Source organism: Oncorhynchus masou, chromosome 7 (genome assembly GCF_036934945.1).
Source record: "Oncorhynchus masou masou isolate Uvic2021 chromosome 7, UVic_Omas_1.1, whole genome shotgun sequence".
In the NCBI taxonomy this organism is placed as follows: domain Eukaryota; kingdom Metazoa; phylum Chordata; class Actinopteri; order Salmoniformes; family Salmonidae; genus Oncorhynchus; species Oncorhynchus masou.
The window spans coordinates 26,369,483-26,389,076 of NC_088218.1; the positions used below are offsets into that span (position 1 = coordinate 26,369,483).

Below are 19,594 nucleotides of genomic sequence, written 5' to 3' on the forward strand. Positions count from 1 at the left end.
GCAATTGTAAAGGAGAACTTGTTCTCAACTAGCCTACCTGGTTAAATAAAGGTGAAAAGAAATAATAATAATAATATTTTGGCTTCATCTATTGTGTATACCTGCATATTAACTCATTTTCATCATATAAATAATCCCATCCAGATCTGTCCCATTTCAGGTACTTTGATTGTTTGATTGAGCTTGGAGGTGCCAGGTGTGCGGGGTTTGCACTTTTGGCACACTTTATTGGTTCCATTGCACTAGGCAAGCTCAGTCAAGTGCAGCTAATGTACTGGGATGGGAAACAAATACTATTTGAACCCAGGTCTGGACCCACCCCTAGATGAAATATGTACTTGAGTATTACATTAGGTTGCTGAATCTAGTCAGTGTACCCATCCTCACCATATTAGGGTGTCCTCTCTCTCCCCTTTCCCCTTTTATCAAGACATAAGCAAGGCTCTCCCTGACAGGCTCATTTAAGGCAGGCGGTTGCCCTGGCATTGCTCTCACCTATGCTGGGTGGAGTGAGAGAGGGCTAAATAAAGGGAAGGCATTTTATCTGTGTTCTCATGACCAGCAATATAGAGAGGCAATATGAGAGGTGTCAGGAGTCAGAGAGGTGCTGATGACAAGCGCTAGAGGCCTGGTCACACTTTCCACTTAAAGTTACAAACCCCATCACCCTAGAGGGAGGGAGGGAGGGAGGGAGGGAGGGAGGGAGGGAGGGAAACCGTGGAAGAGAGAGAGAGGGGGAAACGGTGGAAGAGAGAGAGAGAAATAGTGGAAGAGAAAGAGAGAGAGAGAGTGGAAGAGAGAGAGAGAAAAGGTGGAAGAGAAAGAGAGAGAGAGAGAAAGTGGAAGAGAGAGAGACAGTGGAAGAGAGAGCGAGCAACAGTGGAAGAGAGAGCGAGCGACAGTGGAAGAGAGAGAAACAGTGGAAGAGAGAGATAGTGGAAGAGGGAGAAACAGTGGAAGAGAGAGAAACAATGGAAGAGGAGAAACAGTGGAAGAGAGAGAAACAATGGAAGAGAGAGACAGTGGAAGAGGGAGAAACAGTGGAAGAGACAGACAGTGGAAAAGAGAGAGACGGTGGAAGAGAGAGAGACAGTGGAAGAGAGAGATAGTGGAAGAGAGAGAAACAGTGGAAGAGAGACAGAGGAAAAGAGAGAGACAGTGGAAGAGAGAGATAGTGGAAGAGAGAGAGAGGGAGAGAGATAGTGGAAGAGGGAGAAACAGTGGAAGAGAGAGAAACAATGGAAGAGAGAGAAACAATGGAAGAGAGAGAGACAGTGGAAGAGAGAAACAATGGAAGAGGGAGAAACAGTGGAAGAGAGAGAAACAGTGGAAGAGGGAGAGAAAGAGAGAGAGTGGAAGAGGGAGAAACAGTGGAAGAGAGCGAGAGAGAGATTGGAAGAGGGAGAGACAATGGAAGAGAGAGAAACAATGGAAGAGGGAGAGACAATGGAAGAGAGAAACAGTGGAAGAGAGAGAAACGGTGGAAGAGGGAGAGCAACAGTTGTGGAGAGAGAGAGAGACAGTGGAAGAGGGAGAGAAACAGTGGAGAGAGAGAGAGAGAGACAGTGGAAGAGGGAGAGAAACAGTGGAAGAGGGAGAGAAACAGTGGAGGAGAGAGAGAGAGTGGAAGAGGGAGAGAAACAGTGGAGGAGAGAGAGAGAGAGAGAGAGTGGAAGAGGGAGAGAAACAGTGGAGGAGAGAGAGAGACAGTGGAAGAGGGAGAGAAACGGTGGAGGAGAGAGAGAAACAGTGGAAGAGGGAGAGAAACGGTGGAGAGAGAGAGAGACAGTGGAAGAGGGAGAGAAACAGTGGAGAGAGAGAGTGGAAGAGGGAGAGAAACAGTGGAGGAGAGAGAGAGACAGTGGAAGAGGGAGAGAAACGGTGGAGGAGAGCGAGAGAGAAACAGTGGAGGAGAGAGAGAGAAACAGTGGAGGAGAGAGAGAGAAACAGTGGAGGAGAGAGAGAGAGACAGTGGAAGAGAGCGAGAGAGAGACAGTGGAAGAGAGAGAGCGAAGGATCATCACCTCAACCTAATGATTCTCACCTAATGCGGATCACATAAAGTTTTGGCCACCAACCGACTTCATCAGAAGGAGGAACCTAGATGTTTCCCATTTGCTTCAACTGGGTCATTCCATCGTCTCATGCTCCTTAACAGAGCTGTGATTGGTCCAACCCAAAGCTGGTTGAGTGGCCAACCGAACTAGGACATGAAAAGATTGAGAAACCGTAAAGAGTAAAGATTGAGAAACTGTGAACAGCTTCCTGATACAGCCCAATTCATTCAGATTAAAGGGGCAGTTCCCTCCAAAAATCTAACTTAGATGTTTTCAGACTTTAAATGTGTTCTAATGTAGAGATGAATCCATGTCCTATGCCATCGAATGTGTAGACACAGCCTCAAATTCCAAATAAATGGAAAATGATAAGCACATACTAAAATCTGGAAATGATATGGCACTTATCTTTTCCATTCCACAGATGGCCTGGGACGTCTGCTTCCAACTCACACTCTCAAACACACAGATCCCCTGAACGCAGCTCACTCTCCAGATCCCAATCACCTGAATTCTGACCACCTGTTCACACACCTGTATGTCATTTACACACACTATTTAGTTCAGTTCTTTGCAGCCCATTATTGTGAGCTATTGTTTGTTTTGTTATACGGTCTAGTCGGAGCTCTGTTTAGTTCTGTATTAGTCCTCCTATGTATCACAGTTTTTGGCCATCCTCACTAACAATGCCTTTTTGCCTATTACCTGCCTGTGCTTTTGCCTAACAGATTTCCTGTCGTCAACCTCTTGTCTGATCTCCTGGATTACGTCGTTAGCCTTTTCCCTGCCTGTACAGTTACCTTTTTGGAGTCCCTGTGTATGATCTTCTGCCTGTCCATGGACCCAGCTACCTGCCTCCTCCTGTGGTCCTTTTCTAATAAATACCTGCTGCGCCCTGCGCTTGAAACCAGCACTCTGTCTCCCATCGTATTCATTACAGACAGATACTTGTAAGACCACTGTTGAAATGTCTGAAAACATCTGACCAACTTTGATTTTGGAATGTACTTCCCCTTTAACATAATTGTCAACATTTAAGCACGAAAACAACAATTTTGTTATTGGAAGTTTAAAGTAACGTAACTTCCCCCAGATTTGTGTAGACACTGGTGCCAGGACCTAGCTCCTGTTGTGTCTTTGGCATCATTAAAACTGAAGATTTATCAAATAACTCTTGTAGTGGAAATTTCCTGTATTTACCAAATCATGAGAGCAAACCACACATGTCAGAGTTATCATAAAGTCCATCTTTAATTATATGAGCTCCATCACAACCCTGTGACTCTCAGACCAATTCAGTGTCTATAAATGAATTCTCTGAGAGTGCTTACAAAACAGTTCTTAGTATCATTTATAGCCAAGACACACCCATCTCAACTCACATGACGAATAACAGATCTTAGGAACATTACAAAGGAAGACTTTACTTGAAAGAGGAGTATTCCATAGCCAGACAGCATTAGCTATAAATTATCGTTCGTTAATGTGGCGGTATTGTCTCTCATGAGTTTCACAAAATTGTACCAAACTGACCAGTTCGTAGCTCGTTACTTCACCAATCTTTTACACATTCTTCAGAACATGAATATTGTTTCGGACCTCAAGTTCTGTGAGGTGGAAGACATTCCTTTGTTCTCTCCATGAAAACTCACTCTCTCTATACTGTCTGGCTATGAGGCAGGATTCTCCTCCAGGAATTTACGACCTGAGGTCGCACCAGCCTGGGTGTGGGAGAGACAGAGAGAGGGGGATGGTGCAGAGGGAGAGGGAATAGTGTAGGGCAACGTCATGACACTCCAGACTAGACAATCACCGAACAGGAATACTCATGATACCAAGAAAACTGACTAAATGTGTGCCCTCTCGGACAGATGTTTTGTCACAAGTCTGAACATTACAAAGCTGTTCTTTCTGATTTGTGGTTGGAGAAGAAGGGGTAAATAAAAGACCTAGCAACAACAGGAGACAAACACTCTCTGTGTTGGTTACGATTGAGCTCCTCTGGCCATGCTGTTTGGTCTACAATGACTGACATGACAATTTTGAGTCCAACCATGTGCTTGCCTGAAAATTCTCTGTGGTCCTTTGTGAAAGGCACATTTGTTTTTGTAGAAGGAATAATTGTTGTTGAATCATGCCAGAGCTGTAGGCGATCAGTTGAATTTGAACAGTTGGAATACTGCAGCTGTCCATGTCAACGCCCGAATGCAGCCGACAGTCTGATTATTTAAAACTGTGTTCCAAAAGGGTTCTTCGGATGTCCCTACAGGAGAACCCTTTCGGGTTCCAGGTAAAACCCTCTGAGAGTGTTCTTCCTGTAACCAAAAAGGGCTCTCCAAAGGATTCTCCTGTAGGACAGGCAATTATCCCTTTTAGGGGAGGGGAGACCAACGGCGTAAATGGTTTAACTGGTGTAAGTATAGTATTACAAGGCTTATATGATAATGTGTTTTTAATGTTGTCTTGATGTTAACATTCAACAGCTTACGGGCCATTTCTAAAGTTACCACTGTACACTCTTAGAAAAAAAGGTGTGCCCATAGGAGAACCCTTTGAAGAACCCTTTTAGGGTAGAGGGGGGGGTTCCAAAGGGTTATTTGGTGGTCCCCATAAGATAATCCTTTTTGGTTCCATGTAGAACCCTCTGTGGAAAGGGTTTTTACATGGAACCCAAAAGGGTTGGACCTGGAACCAAAAAGGGTTATCTTTTGGGGACCACCGAATAACCCTTTGGAAACCTTTTTTCTAATAGTGTACTTGCTTATAAGGCTGTATTGGTATTGCAAACATGCCTTTAAAAGCAATCTGTAAAATCAGGAAGTCATGGAAAATCAAGTTGTAATTTGGTTACTTGAAAATAGATTGCATGTGCCCCTCTCTTTCTCTGTCTGTGTGTGTGTGTGTGTGTGTGTGTGTGTGTGTGTGTGTGTGTGTGTGTGTGTGTGTGTGTGTGTGTGTGTGTGTGTGTGTGTGTGTGTGTGTGTGTGTGTGTGTGTGTGTGTGTGTGTGTGTGTGTGTGTGTGTGTGTGTGTGTGTGTGTGTGTGTGTGTGTGCGTACGTGCGTGCGTGTGTGCGTGTGTGTGTGTTCTTGAGTGCGTGCGTGTGTGTGAGTCGTGCACTCCTGTATGAGTGTGTGTGGGTCTACATGTATGGTTTAGAGGGAGCATAGACAAAATGGGAGTTAGTGGCCAATGTAGAATTGCCATTGTGCTCTATTACAATCTGACTTCCCCTCCTGACCTGAGATATTCCTCTCTCTAGAAACGAGAACCAGGCAGGCAAAACGAGGGCATTGTGGGCTGAGAGAGAGAGGAAGGCAGAGGAGGAGGAGGAGGAGGAGGAGGAAGGGAGGAGGCTGTGGGAGGGCTGCAGGGTACTGGGTAGGGTAGGAGGACAGGCCACAAGTGATGCCTGGTATTTCTTCCACTGCCCCCATGCTTAAGGCTGCATTTCTGTCCGTGGTCCATCTGGTAGTCTCCTACATTACAAACAGCTGTTCCTGCTCATCAGCCTTAGGTCTGTGCCCTCATCTACTCCGTCCGTCCTCAAAGTCTGCATCACCAGTCCCTCTACCCTGATCTCTGCCAAGGAATGAAAAAAGGGGAAAGATAGGGAAATAGTCATTATAGTTGACGAAAACGTTTAAGTTTTCTTTCAAGTTGAAAGAGTTCGTTTTATTCTGATCATTGACAGATAGTGGATTTGATCCCTCAACACATCAAGCCAACTGGTGAGAGACTCAATTTTCTGCCCCAGTGGAGAGAGATAAACAGCTTTCTGTCTGGACTCTAGACGAGAGACTCGACATTGGGGGACAAACCCAGTCATCTTTAGCCAGGACACTGAAAGAGACTACGTTTGCTGCTTTACCTTGAGAGACACAACCTTCTGTGTCAAGACAAGACAAGACAAGCAGTTTTCTGTCTAAACAGAGACAGAAAAGCCTCGAAAGAGAGACCAAGACCTCTGGATTTCATCCTCTCAGGGACAGTTTTTTGCCTTAATACAGAAACGGAGATTACGACTGTTCTACTACAATATTCCTCACCCCTAATATTGGGAGTCCTTCACTTTTCTTCCCTGTCACCTGAACACTGAGAAAAGGCACCAGCCTGGTCTAAGCAGCTGCATCTCAGGTAGAGTAACTTTGTCTGTCTGTCTGTCTGTCTGTCTGTCTGTCTGTCTGTCTGTCTGTCTGTGTCCCAGTGGTGGAAAAATTATCCAATTTTCATTCTTGAGTAAAAGTAAAGATACCTTTTAATAGAAAATTACTCAAGTAAAAGTGAAAGTCACCCAGTAAAATACTACTTGAGTAAAAGTATTCGGGTTTTAAATATACTTAAGTATCAAAAGTAAATGGACTTGCTAAAATATACTTAAGTATCAATAGTAAAAGTACAACATATTTGTTATTCCTTATATTAAGCAAACCAGACACATTTACAATTGAGGCATTTGTGTTTAGTGAGTTCACTAGATCAGAGGAAGAAGGGATGACCAGGGATGTTAAGCATTCAAATTAATAAGTGCTTTTGAGTGTCACAGAAAAAAATACATCATACATCATCACAGGAATGTAGTGAAGTAAAAGTAAAAGTTGTCAAAAATACAAGTAGTAAAGTACAGATACCAAAAAAAACTACTTAAGTAGTACTTTCAAGTATTTTTACTTAAGTAATTTACACCACTGGTGCGTGCATGCATGGATGTAGATCTGTAGCATCTGCTGTGATGTTGAAGGAGTAAGCATTGTTATGTTAGTACTGAAATATTGTCCGACCTGTCAGATGAATTTGAGATGTAAAGTTGACTCTTTTAGACCAAGGGATTGCAGCCAACACATATAAAAGCAGATTTTCGTCAACTACTCTTGCATTGTCTCCAAAGACAAAACCCTCCTTGTCTTTCAGACTTTTTTGTTTTGTGCTGCTGGTGATCATGCCGAAAATAAAACAAACATGACATAGGAAGGAAAGGAGCAGCAAGCCAAACAATATAGAGAGCAGGAGAAAGTCAAAATAGGGAAGTCATACTTTCTCAGAGCTTGGACTATTGCTATTAGTAATGGGTGGACCATTATCCTGATGTAATCTCTTAATATTACATTGTCCTGTGACCTTGGGGCAAAATGTGGCCAAAAGTATTCAATGGGCTTTGAGTGACATGAAAGAATGGTGTTGGAGCTTAAAGGAAAGGACATGATGTCAGACAAACTCTGAGACATCCACAGTTAGATGGGGCTGACACCTTTACACACACTATATATACCTTTCTCGTTAACATTTTGTAGAAGCAGTTGACCTTAGACACTTAAACAAGTCGCTTGATAATAATGAAGCTTTGAATGATGAATGGCAGTTATTCAGTCAAAGCTAATTCTACAAATTGTTTAAAGATATAGGACTATGCTCTTTGAAATTGGAAAAGAAATGGTCTTAAGTAGTCTCTTAAAAGTAAGTAAGTAAAAGGGACTGAACGATTCGGGAGGAGTCCAATACCCTCATTGGTCAGACTTCTAAAAGTGAAGTGTGGAATTGCTGATAGACTATACGGATAGGCTAAAGATGATCCAAATGTCCAAACGTTTTAGTCTGTAGCTCCCAGGTCTCAATAACTGGGAGTAAATGGTGTGTGTGTGTCTACCAAGACATAACATAATGAATTCATGGCTGGTTTACTCTACCACTACAGTGCCTCTACAGAAAGCTATCGTTCAGGTACCAGACTTGAGTAAACCCTGCTGGAGAGATGGTTCACCTTTTTGAAGTTTTATCTTATTTTCTACTTTCAAATGTGAACTATCCCTGATGGGAAAATTGTTCATTTGTGACTAACTGGTCTGTATGAGTATTGATTATGTTAATAATAACTTATTTATGAGCAGGGTGGAAAGGCGAAGCCCCAGTGGACTGTCTCCCCTATTTCAAATGAGTCAAGGGGCTAAGAGTCAAGTCTGCTAGGAAAGTGTGAGTCAAAATCATCATGTTGCTGTGACTGACCTAGAGGGACCATACTGTATGTATGCCATGACACCATTATTTGGTTAACACAGACATAAGACAAAAAGCAGAATAAAGGATTGTGTGCTGTGCTTTCCTTATATCACAGAACAGAAAGAACCACCCTGTCCTCTCCTATCAGGTGTCCCAGGGTGTTTTCAGGGTATTTCCCCCTTCCCTCTCCATTCAACAGCTGCCCTCAGTGTCACCAGCACAGAAATACAATTACCATAAGGGACATTCCCAGCCATGAGCGTGAAATTGCCGTGGTCTGAGGGGCTTTGTCCATTCTAGTTTTCCTATTTCTATAGACTCCAGACAAGCACCAAGCACCGTAAAGTGAGCATCATTGTTCTCCTTTCCGAGGTAAACAACAGAAGGAGGAGGGCGGAAGGGCAGAGGGAGCACCTTCTTCCTCCCTAAAGTACCCCCAGCTGCCAAGACCCCAGTCAGGTACATTGTCCTGGTGCTGATCTAAGTAAGACGGAGCCTGCAAAGTGCCAACAAGCACGAAAACCATAATAAGCTGGTCTGGGATAATTGTTTAAAAAAAAAATGTAAACACACAGCAGGACTGCTTGGTGTGAGATAAACAATTGAAGGGTTGGTGTTTTTTCTCATAGCGCAGAGATTAGCTTTTTTGAAACTTGTTTTCTTGAGTATGGGCGATTTCCTTTTAAGTGCCTTGGCAGTAGGAAATCATATTGTTTGACATTACTTCCTCAACTGCCTACGTGGAGACAGGATGGCGACCAAGACCCCTCAGACAGAAATGTAAAGGGAGGTGAGTTTCTATGGGAAGTGAGTCAGTCTCAATGACTGTTCTCAAACTGATTTACTGCATCAGCAGTAAAAACCTATTCTTCCCCCTAGAAATAAATTCCAGGTTATTTTGACATGTTTGAATAACTGTTTCTATACACCAATATGGGCCGGTATTATTTATATTATGTCTTAAATAAACTACTTTCCACTCAGCCATAGTTCCCATAACTTGCCTGAGGTCACTGTCATGTGGCCACTAGAACTTAAAACATCCTGCCACACAAACTACTGGTCTGCTGTAGATAAAGAAGGGAACCCCTATTGGTCCACTCTATTTTTTTTAACCTTTATTTAACAAGGCAAGTCATTTAACAACAAATTCTTACTTTCAATGACAGCCTTGTGGGGTAACTTCCTTTTTCAGAGGCAGAACGACAGATTTTAACTTGTGTCAGCTCAATCTAACAACCTTTCGGTTATTGGCCCAATGCTCTAACCACTAGGCTACCTGCCCCCCACACACACATGCGAACACGCACACAGTCTAATCAACACCCTCACTTAAGCTGAAAGAGCACAGATCCTGCAGCTCCATACTTTCCATTGGTCATGCCCTTCAGGAAATGCTAGAAAGTTACAGTAATACACCGTCTCCTCTAGATAGAAAGACTGACAGTCTGAAAAATAATACAACCTTCAGTGCCAGATGGATTTTAGTCCAAGGAGGGTTTATTGTCTCTGCTGGTAAGACTGAACATGACCTCTGAGCAGTGAACGCCACCTTTACTTGAACCACTTAGCCTGTACAACGGTAATTATCGTACTGGATAGTTTGTCAAACATCAAGTTTGCATAGCTGTCTTTTTACATATGCTATTTAGTTTAATAAATGTTTTCACAGTGTGCCTACTGTATGAAATGAAGCATTATGAAACGTTGTTCAATAGACACTAGTTAGTTTATCCTTTGTTTGCGTGTGAGTGGGGAGAGTCTGGAGTACACACTACAGTACAGCACTGTCTGTGCTCATGGAGCCAATGTGGAATCGCCAGCTAGTGAGCTGTGTGTGCTAGTAGTGTTCAACATAGAAGTAGCTGTTTCCTTTGCTCTGCAAGGGCCAAGGCTTTTGTATCGTGACAGGTAACGCTGCTAGTTTGAGTGCAGATATACTGTATATGCGCAGAGAGAAGAGCTGACAGTAGAGTTCATGGGGGTGATGAAATGGTAAAGCTCAGGTCTTCATAAATCTACCAAGATATCTATCAAGAAGAAGAAGAAGACTTTCCTATACTAGAAATAATATTGTTATTTACTGTATATTGACATATGACCATATGACGTCGGTTATTGGAAAATGCTTTTGAGGGATTGGGTCCTTTGGAAATTTCTTGACTCAGTTCTGAAACGGATGAATTTCCATCAACAGAAACAAAGTGCATTGATTTAAAAATGACATCTTCCCAGTCACCACTTCCTTATTGATTTGGTTTGTTTTCAATGTGTCAAGAAATATGCACCACCTATCTCTGACCAAAGGAAATGTAAATCAGTATGTCTCACTTTCCCAGGCTAAGTCATGCAAAGAGAAAACCCTGTGACATGTTTATTTCTGTGTTTTTGTTGACTTTAGACTTCCTTAAAACTGACATCCGATTTCCCAGATTGCTGGGCCAGGCAGGCAGGGCTGTGGGAACATACTTGGCCCAAATCAGGCCAGTCTACTGAGCCTACTGTGGTTACACAGGGAGAAAAGTCTATTAATATACCCACTCCACAGCCCCAAACACATCGCCTGGTACAAAACAGGATAGAATTGTAAAAGCACAGCATCACTCAATACTATACAGCACAACATTGCTCAGTATAGTATTGCACAGCATTGCTCAGTACAGTACAGTAAGGTACTGAGCGGCACAGAGCAGCTCAGCATAGCACAGAATACTTTGGTGTAATGAAGAGATACTTGGAAACCAGTCAAATAAAAACACAAGTCAACACTGCATAGCACAAGTGAATTAAGTCACAAAGTGTGACAAGCCATGAAACAGAATAATCAAAAGTCCTGAAAAAAGAAACACAAATAAAATATCCCACAGAACAACAACAGCACCTTCATTCAATGCAGAAATGTAATTCATTGATCTCTAAGTGCAGTAGATCGTAGTTAGCGTGGTCCCAGATCTGTTTGTAATGTCTTTCCAACTCCTATCGTCAATGGCATACCAGTGACCATCGGAGTTGGAAAGACAATGCAAACAGATCTGGGACCAGGCTAGATGGTAGTTATAGATGATGACTGACTGTTCCCTGACTGCTCTACTCTCTCCCAGGCCGTTCCAGAGGTGTGGTGTGTGACGGGTGATGGCCGACTGGAGTCTACTGGGAAACTTCTTGGAAGAGGTGCAGGAACACTCGACGTCTGTGGGCAAGGTGTGGCTCACCATCCTCTTCATCTTCCGTATTCTTGTCTTGGGAACGGCCGCTGAGTCGTCGTGGGGAGACGAGCAGGAGGACTTCACCTGCGACACGGAGCAGCCTGGATGCGAGAACGTTTGTTACGACACGGCCTTCCCCATCGCCCACATCCGCTACTGGGTGCTGCAGATTGTCTTCGTGTCCACACCGTCGCTCATCTACATGGGCCACGCCATGCACACGGTGCGCATGGAGGAGAAACGCCGGCGCAAGGAGCAGGAGGACCAGGGGGGAGGTGACAGGGAGGAAGGAGGGGAAGGAGGAGAGGAGAAGCATTATCTGGAGCATGGGGAAGACAAGGGGGGAGAGTGCGGGAAGGAGGGCAGCGGCATAGGGAGGGTGCGTCTGCGCGGGGCGCTGCTGCAGACTTACGTGTTGAGCATCCTGATCCGGACGCTAATGGAGGTGGTCTTCATCGTGGTGCAGTACATCCTCTACGGGGTCTTCCTCAACGCCCTGTACGTGTGCCACAGTCGGCCCTGTCCCCACCCGGTTAACTGTTACGTCTCGCGGCCCACAGAGAAGAATGTGTTCATCGTGTTCATGCTGGCCGTGTCGGGCGTGTCGCTGTTTCTCAGCGCCGTGGAGCTCTACCACCTGGCCTTTAAGCAGTGTCAGAGGTTTCTGAGGAGTAAACGACAACAGCAACAACAACAGCAACATCAACTGCTACAAGGACGCACGCCCTCAAGTGCTACGGTCATAGCCGCTGAACCGGACAGCCCACCCCGTCCGTCCATGCCATGCACCCCGCCCCCAGACTTCAGCCAGTGTGTGAGCTCTTCCCCTCACACACACCCCATGCACACCCAATCCCACCCCCATCCTAGCTGCCCTCCCTTCAACAACCGGCTGGCCCACCAGCAGAACTCAGTCAACATGGCCACTGAGCGCCACCATGTTGTCCACGATGACCTGGGGAAGGAAGACTTCCTGCACATGACCTATGAGGGGCACGCCGACACGCCCAACGCCTGCACCCCGCCCCCTTCGCTGCTCCAAAACGGCTTCCAAAATGGCTACCTGAAAGACAAGAGGCGTCTGAGCAAGACCAGCGGCTCCAGTAGCCGTGTGCGACCCGATGACTTGGCTGTGTAGCCCCAATTCCCAACACACACACTGTTCCTGGATCATTTCAAACACACACACACACACACACACACACACACAAGACTGGGATGACTCTGGCTCTTCTGTTGTGGGGGACTAATTTGAGCACTGCATTGGCACAAGTCAACAAAGTTACAAAGTATCGCAAGTCATGAAACAGAATACTCGAGCTAATCAGAAGTCCTGAAATATGGATGCTTGAGGAACAATTGACATACACATTGGCACTTAGATATCATTAGTATGGGTCTCAGTCATGGTTTTGAGATATGGATCCACGGGCACAACACAGCTGTAGAGGGGTTAGTGCCTTCATATTTAGCCCTCAGGACTAATCCCCTAATGTGACTGTCTGAGACATCTGTCTGGATGCGTCCTAAATGGCACCCTATTGCCTATATAGCGGCAGGTAGCCTAGTGGTTAGAGTGTTGGGCCAGTAACCGAAAGATGGTATCCCCGAGTTGACAAGGTAAAAATCTGTCATTCTGCCCCTGAGCAAGGTACTGTTCCCTGAAGACGTGGATGTTGATTATGGCAGACCCTCACACCTCTCTGATTCAGAGGGGATGGGTTAAAGGTGGAAGACACATTTCAGTTGAATGCTTTCAGCTGACTAGGTATCCCCCTTTACTTTTAACCAGGGCACATATAGCTTTGGTCAAAAGTAGTGCACTATATAGGAGAATAAGGTGCCATTTGTGACAGAGACATTGACTGCTGTCTCTGAGTCTCTCCCTGAGAGACAGGGAGGGGCCTTGTGCCAAACCTGAGAATGAGTGGGTCACTGCCACACTATCAGCTCTGTGACACTGACTGGCTGCTGGGGACAGCTAAGTGGGACAGATGACAGCCAGTCTGTCGCTCAGAGAGAGAGAGATATGTGAAGGACGGCTGCCTGTCAGTGACCCACAAACGCACGCTTCGACAAATGCTGTACACGTGTCGGCTTGCTCTCTCTCACGCACGCACACATACACATACATTTACAGAGGCACGCAGACACTTTCATTGGCATACAATACAAACATGCAGACACACCATTGTGAATCCTGATGTTGTAATCACCTCCCAAAACCACTTCCCAAAACCATTGTTACTAACTTTGCAATTGAAAACGCTCGTAATCGAACAACTTCTAGAACAGCAAAGTGAGTCAGATGCTTTTTCGCCCTTATACACAGAGATATCTGCTAAACTTTGAATCACAGTGTGATAGTGTCTCTGTGACATCGATAACTTCAGAACAAAGTTGACTACAAATGCAATGATGCCAATGTGTTTGCAATTGATACAAACAAGCGACTTAGAAAAATAAGCTTAAAATGATCAAGATGACTGCATTAAAATATAAAGAGTAGGCTGTAGGCCTATATCAATAATATGTTATAAAATGTTCAAATAATTTAGTTAAATTTTGCTCCTGGGCGGAAACGGGGGGGGGGGGGCATAAAAAATATATATATATTTTATCCTATCGGATAAACACTCCAAACAGTCTACCCAACCGCTCGGAGGTGTCCGCATGGTCCTAAAGCACACCCTTGCATCATTTTGTATCATATTCCAATGACATGGGGGGGGGGGACAAAAAAATGCAATTCCAGAATGTAGGGGGGGATATGTCCCCCCATCGCCAGCGAAAGTTGCACCCCTGATTTTGCTACTTGTATGCTACTGTCAGTATTTGTCTCAACATATTCACACATACGCAATGTTGTGTCAAATCGGTGATTTGATGCATTTTCATTGGGTAAGCATTATTCATAATAAGCTGCCTCAATATTTGCAGCAGTAGGTGGGAATATCTCTCCAGGAGCTGATCCGTTTTCAGTATTGTGAAATAATTATAATGTTAAGGAAATATTTGAACGGAGAAAGCTGATCCGAGAGCAGCGCTCCCTTTCTTTCGAGCCTATCAGGATCTACACAATGCTCCAGCGACCGTTCTCTCTGCGTGGTTTTTTGACAGACGCATGATACATCGTTATCGGAAAACCGGGCGGAGACCTTGAACGTGATCTTGCCAAACAAGTGTATGTCTATTGTCAAGGAAAGGCCGCTTTAATTTATCACTGTCAGCTCGTGAGTTAGGAGACTGTGAAAAGTAAGCCGGAGAGGAATTCTCTTAATTTTTGGAAAGTCATTCCCTTTCAGAATTATCAAACATAAGGGCTGATAAATATATAAAAATAGGACCTATCTTTTTTACCTGGCAAAGTATGTGGTCGAAAACTGAAAACGTTTTGCACTGGTTTACCGAATCTGTGTGTGTAGTGTTTTACAACATCTCAGATTTATGTTTTGAAATGTTTAACGAAATCTAACTGCTAATTCACAAAAAAACGTTGTCGAGCTCATTTTCAATGCATCTTTGATTAACGTGAATGATTGTATTGGGGTGGTGTCATTGCAATCACATTTTTGTAAACTTCGCACTTTAGCAAAAAGCAATGAAAATATGTATCTTTAGTGTTCCAAATGTTTTAATGTTTATTTTATATGTAAAAGTAGATATTGTCTGCCATTAAAATCACATTTACCCGTGACACATGATAGGAATTTGCAAACTATGTCTTATCTACTATTTTAAGTAGAGCGATTCTATTTTACACACTGATGACAACGTTCACTGTTCTACCTGCACTATATTGTATATTGACTGTGTACGGTAAAGACCACTGATCCTCTTCGTACTAATTGTGACAAAATGTAAAACAAGCACAAACTCAATATATACACCCCATATGTATCATGCACTGTATTTGACTGATATCTTCTAACCTATGAACACACGTCAGAGGTATTTGGGATTTTATTTTACTGGCTTCTTATCGAGCAACAGGGTCAATCATTTGTTGAGTTTCAGTATCAGTTTCCATTTGTCCTGATCTTCTATAACCCCTCTTTATAGCCATATTTAATCTGTGTGTATAAAACAAGAGGCATGAACGCCAGACTTTCACAGCTGCAGGACAAATTTACCATCGCTAAAATTAGCCGAGGACGAAGTCCTCCTGACCAGGCTGCTCTCTGGAATGCTGGGTAATTATAGTGTCTTGGTGAACATTCGGAGCCAGAGAACCTTGAGAAATGATTCTCAGCGTTAAAGTTTTGATAACAGGCTAGGGAATTATTCCCAACGTTTCCCAGGGCACGGCCTGGACGGGAGCCAAAGAAAATTCCATGGGGGGTTGGTTAGCCTAGTGGTTAGAGTGTTGGACTAGTAACCGAAAGGTTGCAAGTTCAAATCCCGAGCTGACACGGTACAAATCTGTCGTTCTGCCCCTGGACAGGCAGTTAACCCACTGTTCCTAGGCCATCATTGAAAATAAGAATTTGTTCTTAACTGACTTGCCTAGTTAAATAAGGGTAAAAAACATAATTAAATTTTTTAAAAAAACTTACAACGTGTATGTATGGGCATTCATCGGAAATAGTCACTACTTGTGCTTGAATTCACATCGCATCTGAGTAGCAGATCTAGGATCAGTTTAGCCTTTTATGTTATAATGAATAAGAGGGCGGACCTGATTCGAGCATAGTACTCCTACTTTGAGATGCTAATACGGGCCCCAATTGTATGGTTATCATTTTGACCTGATACACTTCAATAATTATTTCAACATTACACAGGAGTAAAACAATTTGCCAACACCAGTCTGTCGGATATTGCTGCCAGTTCCGAACTTCAATAACAAAAAAGGTTTAATGCTCTGTTAAGTAGAGCGGTAGTTCAACCAGGTATCCCTGGGGGATACTTTACCTATCCACAGGGAATACTTGAAGAGACTCAAAAGACCATAGATTACTGGTGAAATGCAAATGAGGGGGTACTTCAGGGAACAAAATGAACTTGGTGGTACAGTAACCCAAAAAGTTAGAGAACCACTGGAGTAGAGTACCACAAAAGGATAGTTGTTGGCATTGGGCCCTGGAACTCTAAGAATGGGATGTAAGCACCTCTGACCAGTGTTTCTCCACTAGGTGGCCACATTGCTCTATACAGTGTGTGAGATCCATTGCAACCGACACAAAGGATTCTTCCATATTGTTTTGATGGAAAATAACATTCATCGTACGTAGATTGCTCCTCCAAAAGGTGCGATTGACTAGTGTCATGGGAATTCTGGTGCTCTAGGGGAAAATAGTATACAACACAGCACAGGCCACCTGTATACCAAACAATATATTTTATTAGTCTTCCAACACCACAGCCCTGTACCAAATTCAATGGAGTCACATGACAACGTGTTAACACAGGAGAGGCAGGGACACAGATACAACCTACTAGCTCATTTTCTGTTTTGCTTTTTTTGTCATCATTTCTCTCTTTTTTTTTTAATTCAGCAAAATTCCATGGTCACCACCCCTCCAAGTAACCCAGACATGGTGAAGGCTGCTTCTTCTTCTTCTTTTACTCTCCTCTCTGTAGCCTAGCCTGGAAAGGTGAGAGCAGAGGCTTTGCTTTCTGTTGTGTCTGTTTGTCCGTTAGGGTTAAGAGGGGTTTGAGTTGTGACAGACATCACCCCCCCCCCCAACCCCAACCCCATATCCAATTCTAAACCAGGCCTCATCAGCGTATGCCCCAGAATCACCCCTCCTACAGAGTGTTTTTTGACAAAAACAGGAGGAAAAAGAAAAAAAAAACATTCTTTACAGTTAAATCATGTTTGTGCTTTTTTTAATAATACTATTATCTGTATGAGGTCATCGTTTGGCATATTATACAGAGTAACAAAGGAAAATGCAGTTTTTAAAATACTTTGACCCCTCTACATGGTAAACAGCATTTCAGAGGGGGAGTTGCAGCGACATTTGGCTACCCCCCCTTCTCCATACCCCCACCCTCCTTTACAAAAGAAGATGGGGAAACAAACTAGAAGTCACTATTAAAATCCCTTTAACAACACAAATACAGTACACAAATACAAATAGCATTGAATCTCTGGAGGGTAGTGATGAGATGAGATGTAAACATACAGCCAAAAATGGTGCAACTCGAGACAACAACAAAAAAAACTGTGACCTTTGTCTTTTCATTCAGTTCCTTGTGTTTTTAATCCTTTATTGTTCTTTACATTTCGTCGTTTAGCTGTTCTTATAACAGTACAACTACGGACCTCTGGTCCCGGGTCATCCCTGGAGTTTTTATGAAGAGGCTTCCTATCCGTCTGTAGAACACTGGAGCTTCCCGTAAGACTCGTCCCGTACATTCTACGTTTTCCAAAACAGAGAAAGATCAGTCCCCTCTGAAATGGTGTACATCCGCCCTCCCCTCCATGGAACACGCTGCAGTTGCACCACCACACCCAACAGACTGCTAAACCAGCCCAAAAGTGTCTCGGGATGTGTGTGTGTGTTGTGTGTGTGTGTGTGTGTGTATGTGCCAGAGTGAATGTATGTGTCCCCAGTCCACACAACAACCGCCTAAGAGAGCACAAGTCTCATGTGTATTCCTTTTTTGGCGCAGGTTCTAAACTCCTGCGGGTTCCGAGTCAGGTCTTTAAGTTTCTACTTAGCTGTAGCAGCTCAGAACATGAGGTTCCCTGGGTTTCCGGGACCGGGGTTGAAGCCCATGCCCATGTCCCCTGCCATCCCGCGAGGCCTCATCTGAGGCGGCATCATCATAGTCTGCTGGGGGCCACCCATGCCGTGGAGTGACATCATCATGTTGGGCGAGCCCACGGGGCCCGGGTGATTGTACATGAGCCCCCCCCTCTCTTTAACCTGCATCATCCCATGCCCAGGTCCTCCCATCATGCCCGGCTGCTGTCCCGGCGACAGCATCCGATGCTGGGGTCCCATCATGCCCTGGGGCATGAAGCCGGGGTGGCCAGGGTGTAGCTGCCGCATGGGATTGTGGCCAGGGTTACCCATCGGCATGTCTTGGGGCCCCCCCATGTGGCCTGGGCCCGGCGGACCTCCCATCCCCTGCATGGGCATCCCCATCCTGGGGTTCCCCTCCACCATCATCCCCTGCATCTGGGGAGGGAATCCCTGGGGGCCGGAGGGGTGAGGTTTCCCCCCCGGGCCGTCGCCACCGCGGGGGAAGTAGGACAGAGTCTGGCTGGGCTTTTCCGATGGGATAATCCGGGAGAGGTCAAACTCCGGCATTCCGGTAGCTCCCGTTCGCATGACCTCGTGGAGGTCGTTATCATTGTTGAACATGTTGAAGTCCTGGCCTCCTCCGGGAGTGTTGGGTTTACACATGCCGCCCGGATCCCCGCCAGGGCCCATGTTCCCCATTCGACCCATTGGGCCTCCCTCCACCTGGAAGCCCATGCCGTGGGGGAAACCACCCTGGGGCCCGGGGCCGTTGTGGGGGAAAGGGACCTGCTGAGGAGGAGAGTGACCGGGGGGGAATCCCTGGCCTCGGTGGGGGAAGCCCATGCGGCCCTGAGGTATCATCTGAGGGTTGCCCATCCCTGGGTCCTGCCCGCCGGGCATCATCATGCCGTGGGGCCCCATCATACCCGGCCCCATGGGCCCCTGGTGGGGCCCCCCCATTGGGTTGGGCGAGGGCATCTGGTTAGGCATGCCGTGGGAGAGGGGCTGGGAGCCCATGGTGTTCATGCCCATGGGGCTGAGAGCGGGCATGGGGCCTTGTGACGTGGGAGCCATCATGCGGTTGTGGCCCGGGTGGTGGTTCATTCCCATACCTATAGGAGGCAGCAGAGAGGCAGGCAGGGTGAGATCACTACATTCAAACCATAAAACAAAGAGCAAAAACATAAAATGGTTGTCATACGCTTACGCCTCAGTATAGTGAAAGTTCTAGGCTCCAGGGGTGTGTGTAAAAGGTGCAAATTTGGATACAGATATGTATAAGTTTTTGTGATGCGTTAACGGAAAATGGCCTGGTCTAAAACAGCTCCCGCTCTGGTAGAGTTGTATGTGTGTGTGCAAAATATAACAGCTTGTTGGAGCTCTTACCAGACATGTTCATGGGCGGCAGGTTCGGCGAGCGGGCCGGTGGCGAGTCGTCGTCCGAGCTAGCCACCGTTTTGATGGCGTCGTGGTAGAGGGGCGTGGAAGTGGGCATGGCGAACTTGGACATGCGTGACATCATAATGGACAGGGGATTCTGAGATATCGTGGGCTCAGGGGGCAGGGCGTAGGGGCTGCCAGACGGAAGACTGGAAGCACTACTGGAAGGGGGTGCTGTGGGGGGACCATTCCCACCTGAA

At 45.3% G+C, this 19,594-nt stretch overlaps 2 protein-coding genes and 1 long non-coding RNA gene across 8 annotated transcripts in view; 2 read left to right on the forward strand and 1 right to left on the reverse strand.

The window, feature by feature from the left end:
• The first annotated feature begins 2,308 nt into the window (after positions 1 to 2,308).
• On the forward strand, positions 2,309 to 2,970 carry LOC135543062 (uncharacterized). The gene is made up of 2 exons (XR_010456176.1): positions 2,309 to 2,593; positions 2,786 to 2,970. It is a non-coding gene; the product is annotated as an uncharacterized LOC135543062 (long non-coding RNA).
• Positions 2,971 to 5,445: 2,475 nt separating this feature from the next.
• On the forward strand, positions 5,446 to 13,829 carry LOC135543592 (gap junction alpha-5 protein-like). Of its 2 annotated transcripts, none has more exons than XM_064970978.1 (2): positions 5,446 to 6,193; positions 11,152 to 13,829. In XM_064970978.1, the coding sequence occupies exon 2, from the start codon at positions 11,183 to 11,185 to the stop codon at positions 12,392 to 12,394; it is 1,212 nt and encodes a 403-aa protein (XP_064827050.1). In that variant the 5' UTR covers positions 5,446 to 6,193; positions 11,152 to 11,182; the 3' UTR covers positions 12,395 to 13,829. The 2 variants fall into 2 exon arrangements, with proteins under 2 accessions (XP_064827050.1, XP_064827051.1); XM_064970979.1 differs by lacking the exon at positions 5,446 to 6,193 and adding an exon at positions 6,236 to 8,509.
• A 2,753-nt stretch (positions 13,830 to 16,582) lies between these two features.
• The window catches only part of LOC135543591 (B-cell CLL/lymphoma 9 protein-like), a 109,795-nt gene continuing 106,783 nt past the window's right edge, over positions 16,583 to 19,594 (reverse strand). For all 5 annotated transcript variants that reach the window (XM_064970976.1, XM_064970977.1, XM_064970975.1 and 2 more), the window contains exons 9-10: positions 19,341 to 19,589; positions 16,583 to 19,066 (exon numbers count right to left, since the gene is read on the reverse strand). In XM_064970976.1, coding sequence (XP_064827048.1) covers positions 17,937 to 19,066; positions 19,341 to 19,589 — 1,379 coding nt within the window. In that variant the 3' untranslated portion in view covers positions 16,583 to 17,936. The remainder of the gene's footprint in view (positions 19,067 to 19,340; positions 19,590 to 19,594) is intronic.

Coding starts and splice junctions, on each gene's coding strand:
- LOC135543592 (XM_064970978.1), top strand. CDS start 11,183: ATGGCCGACTGGAGTCTACTGGGAAACTTCTTGGAAGAGGTGCAGGAA.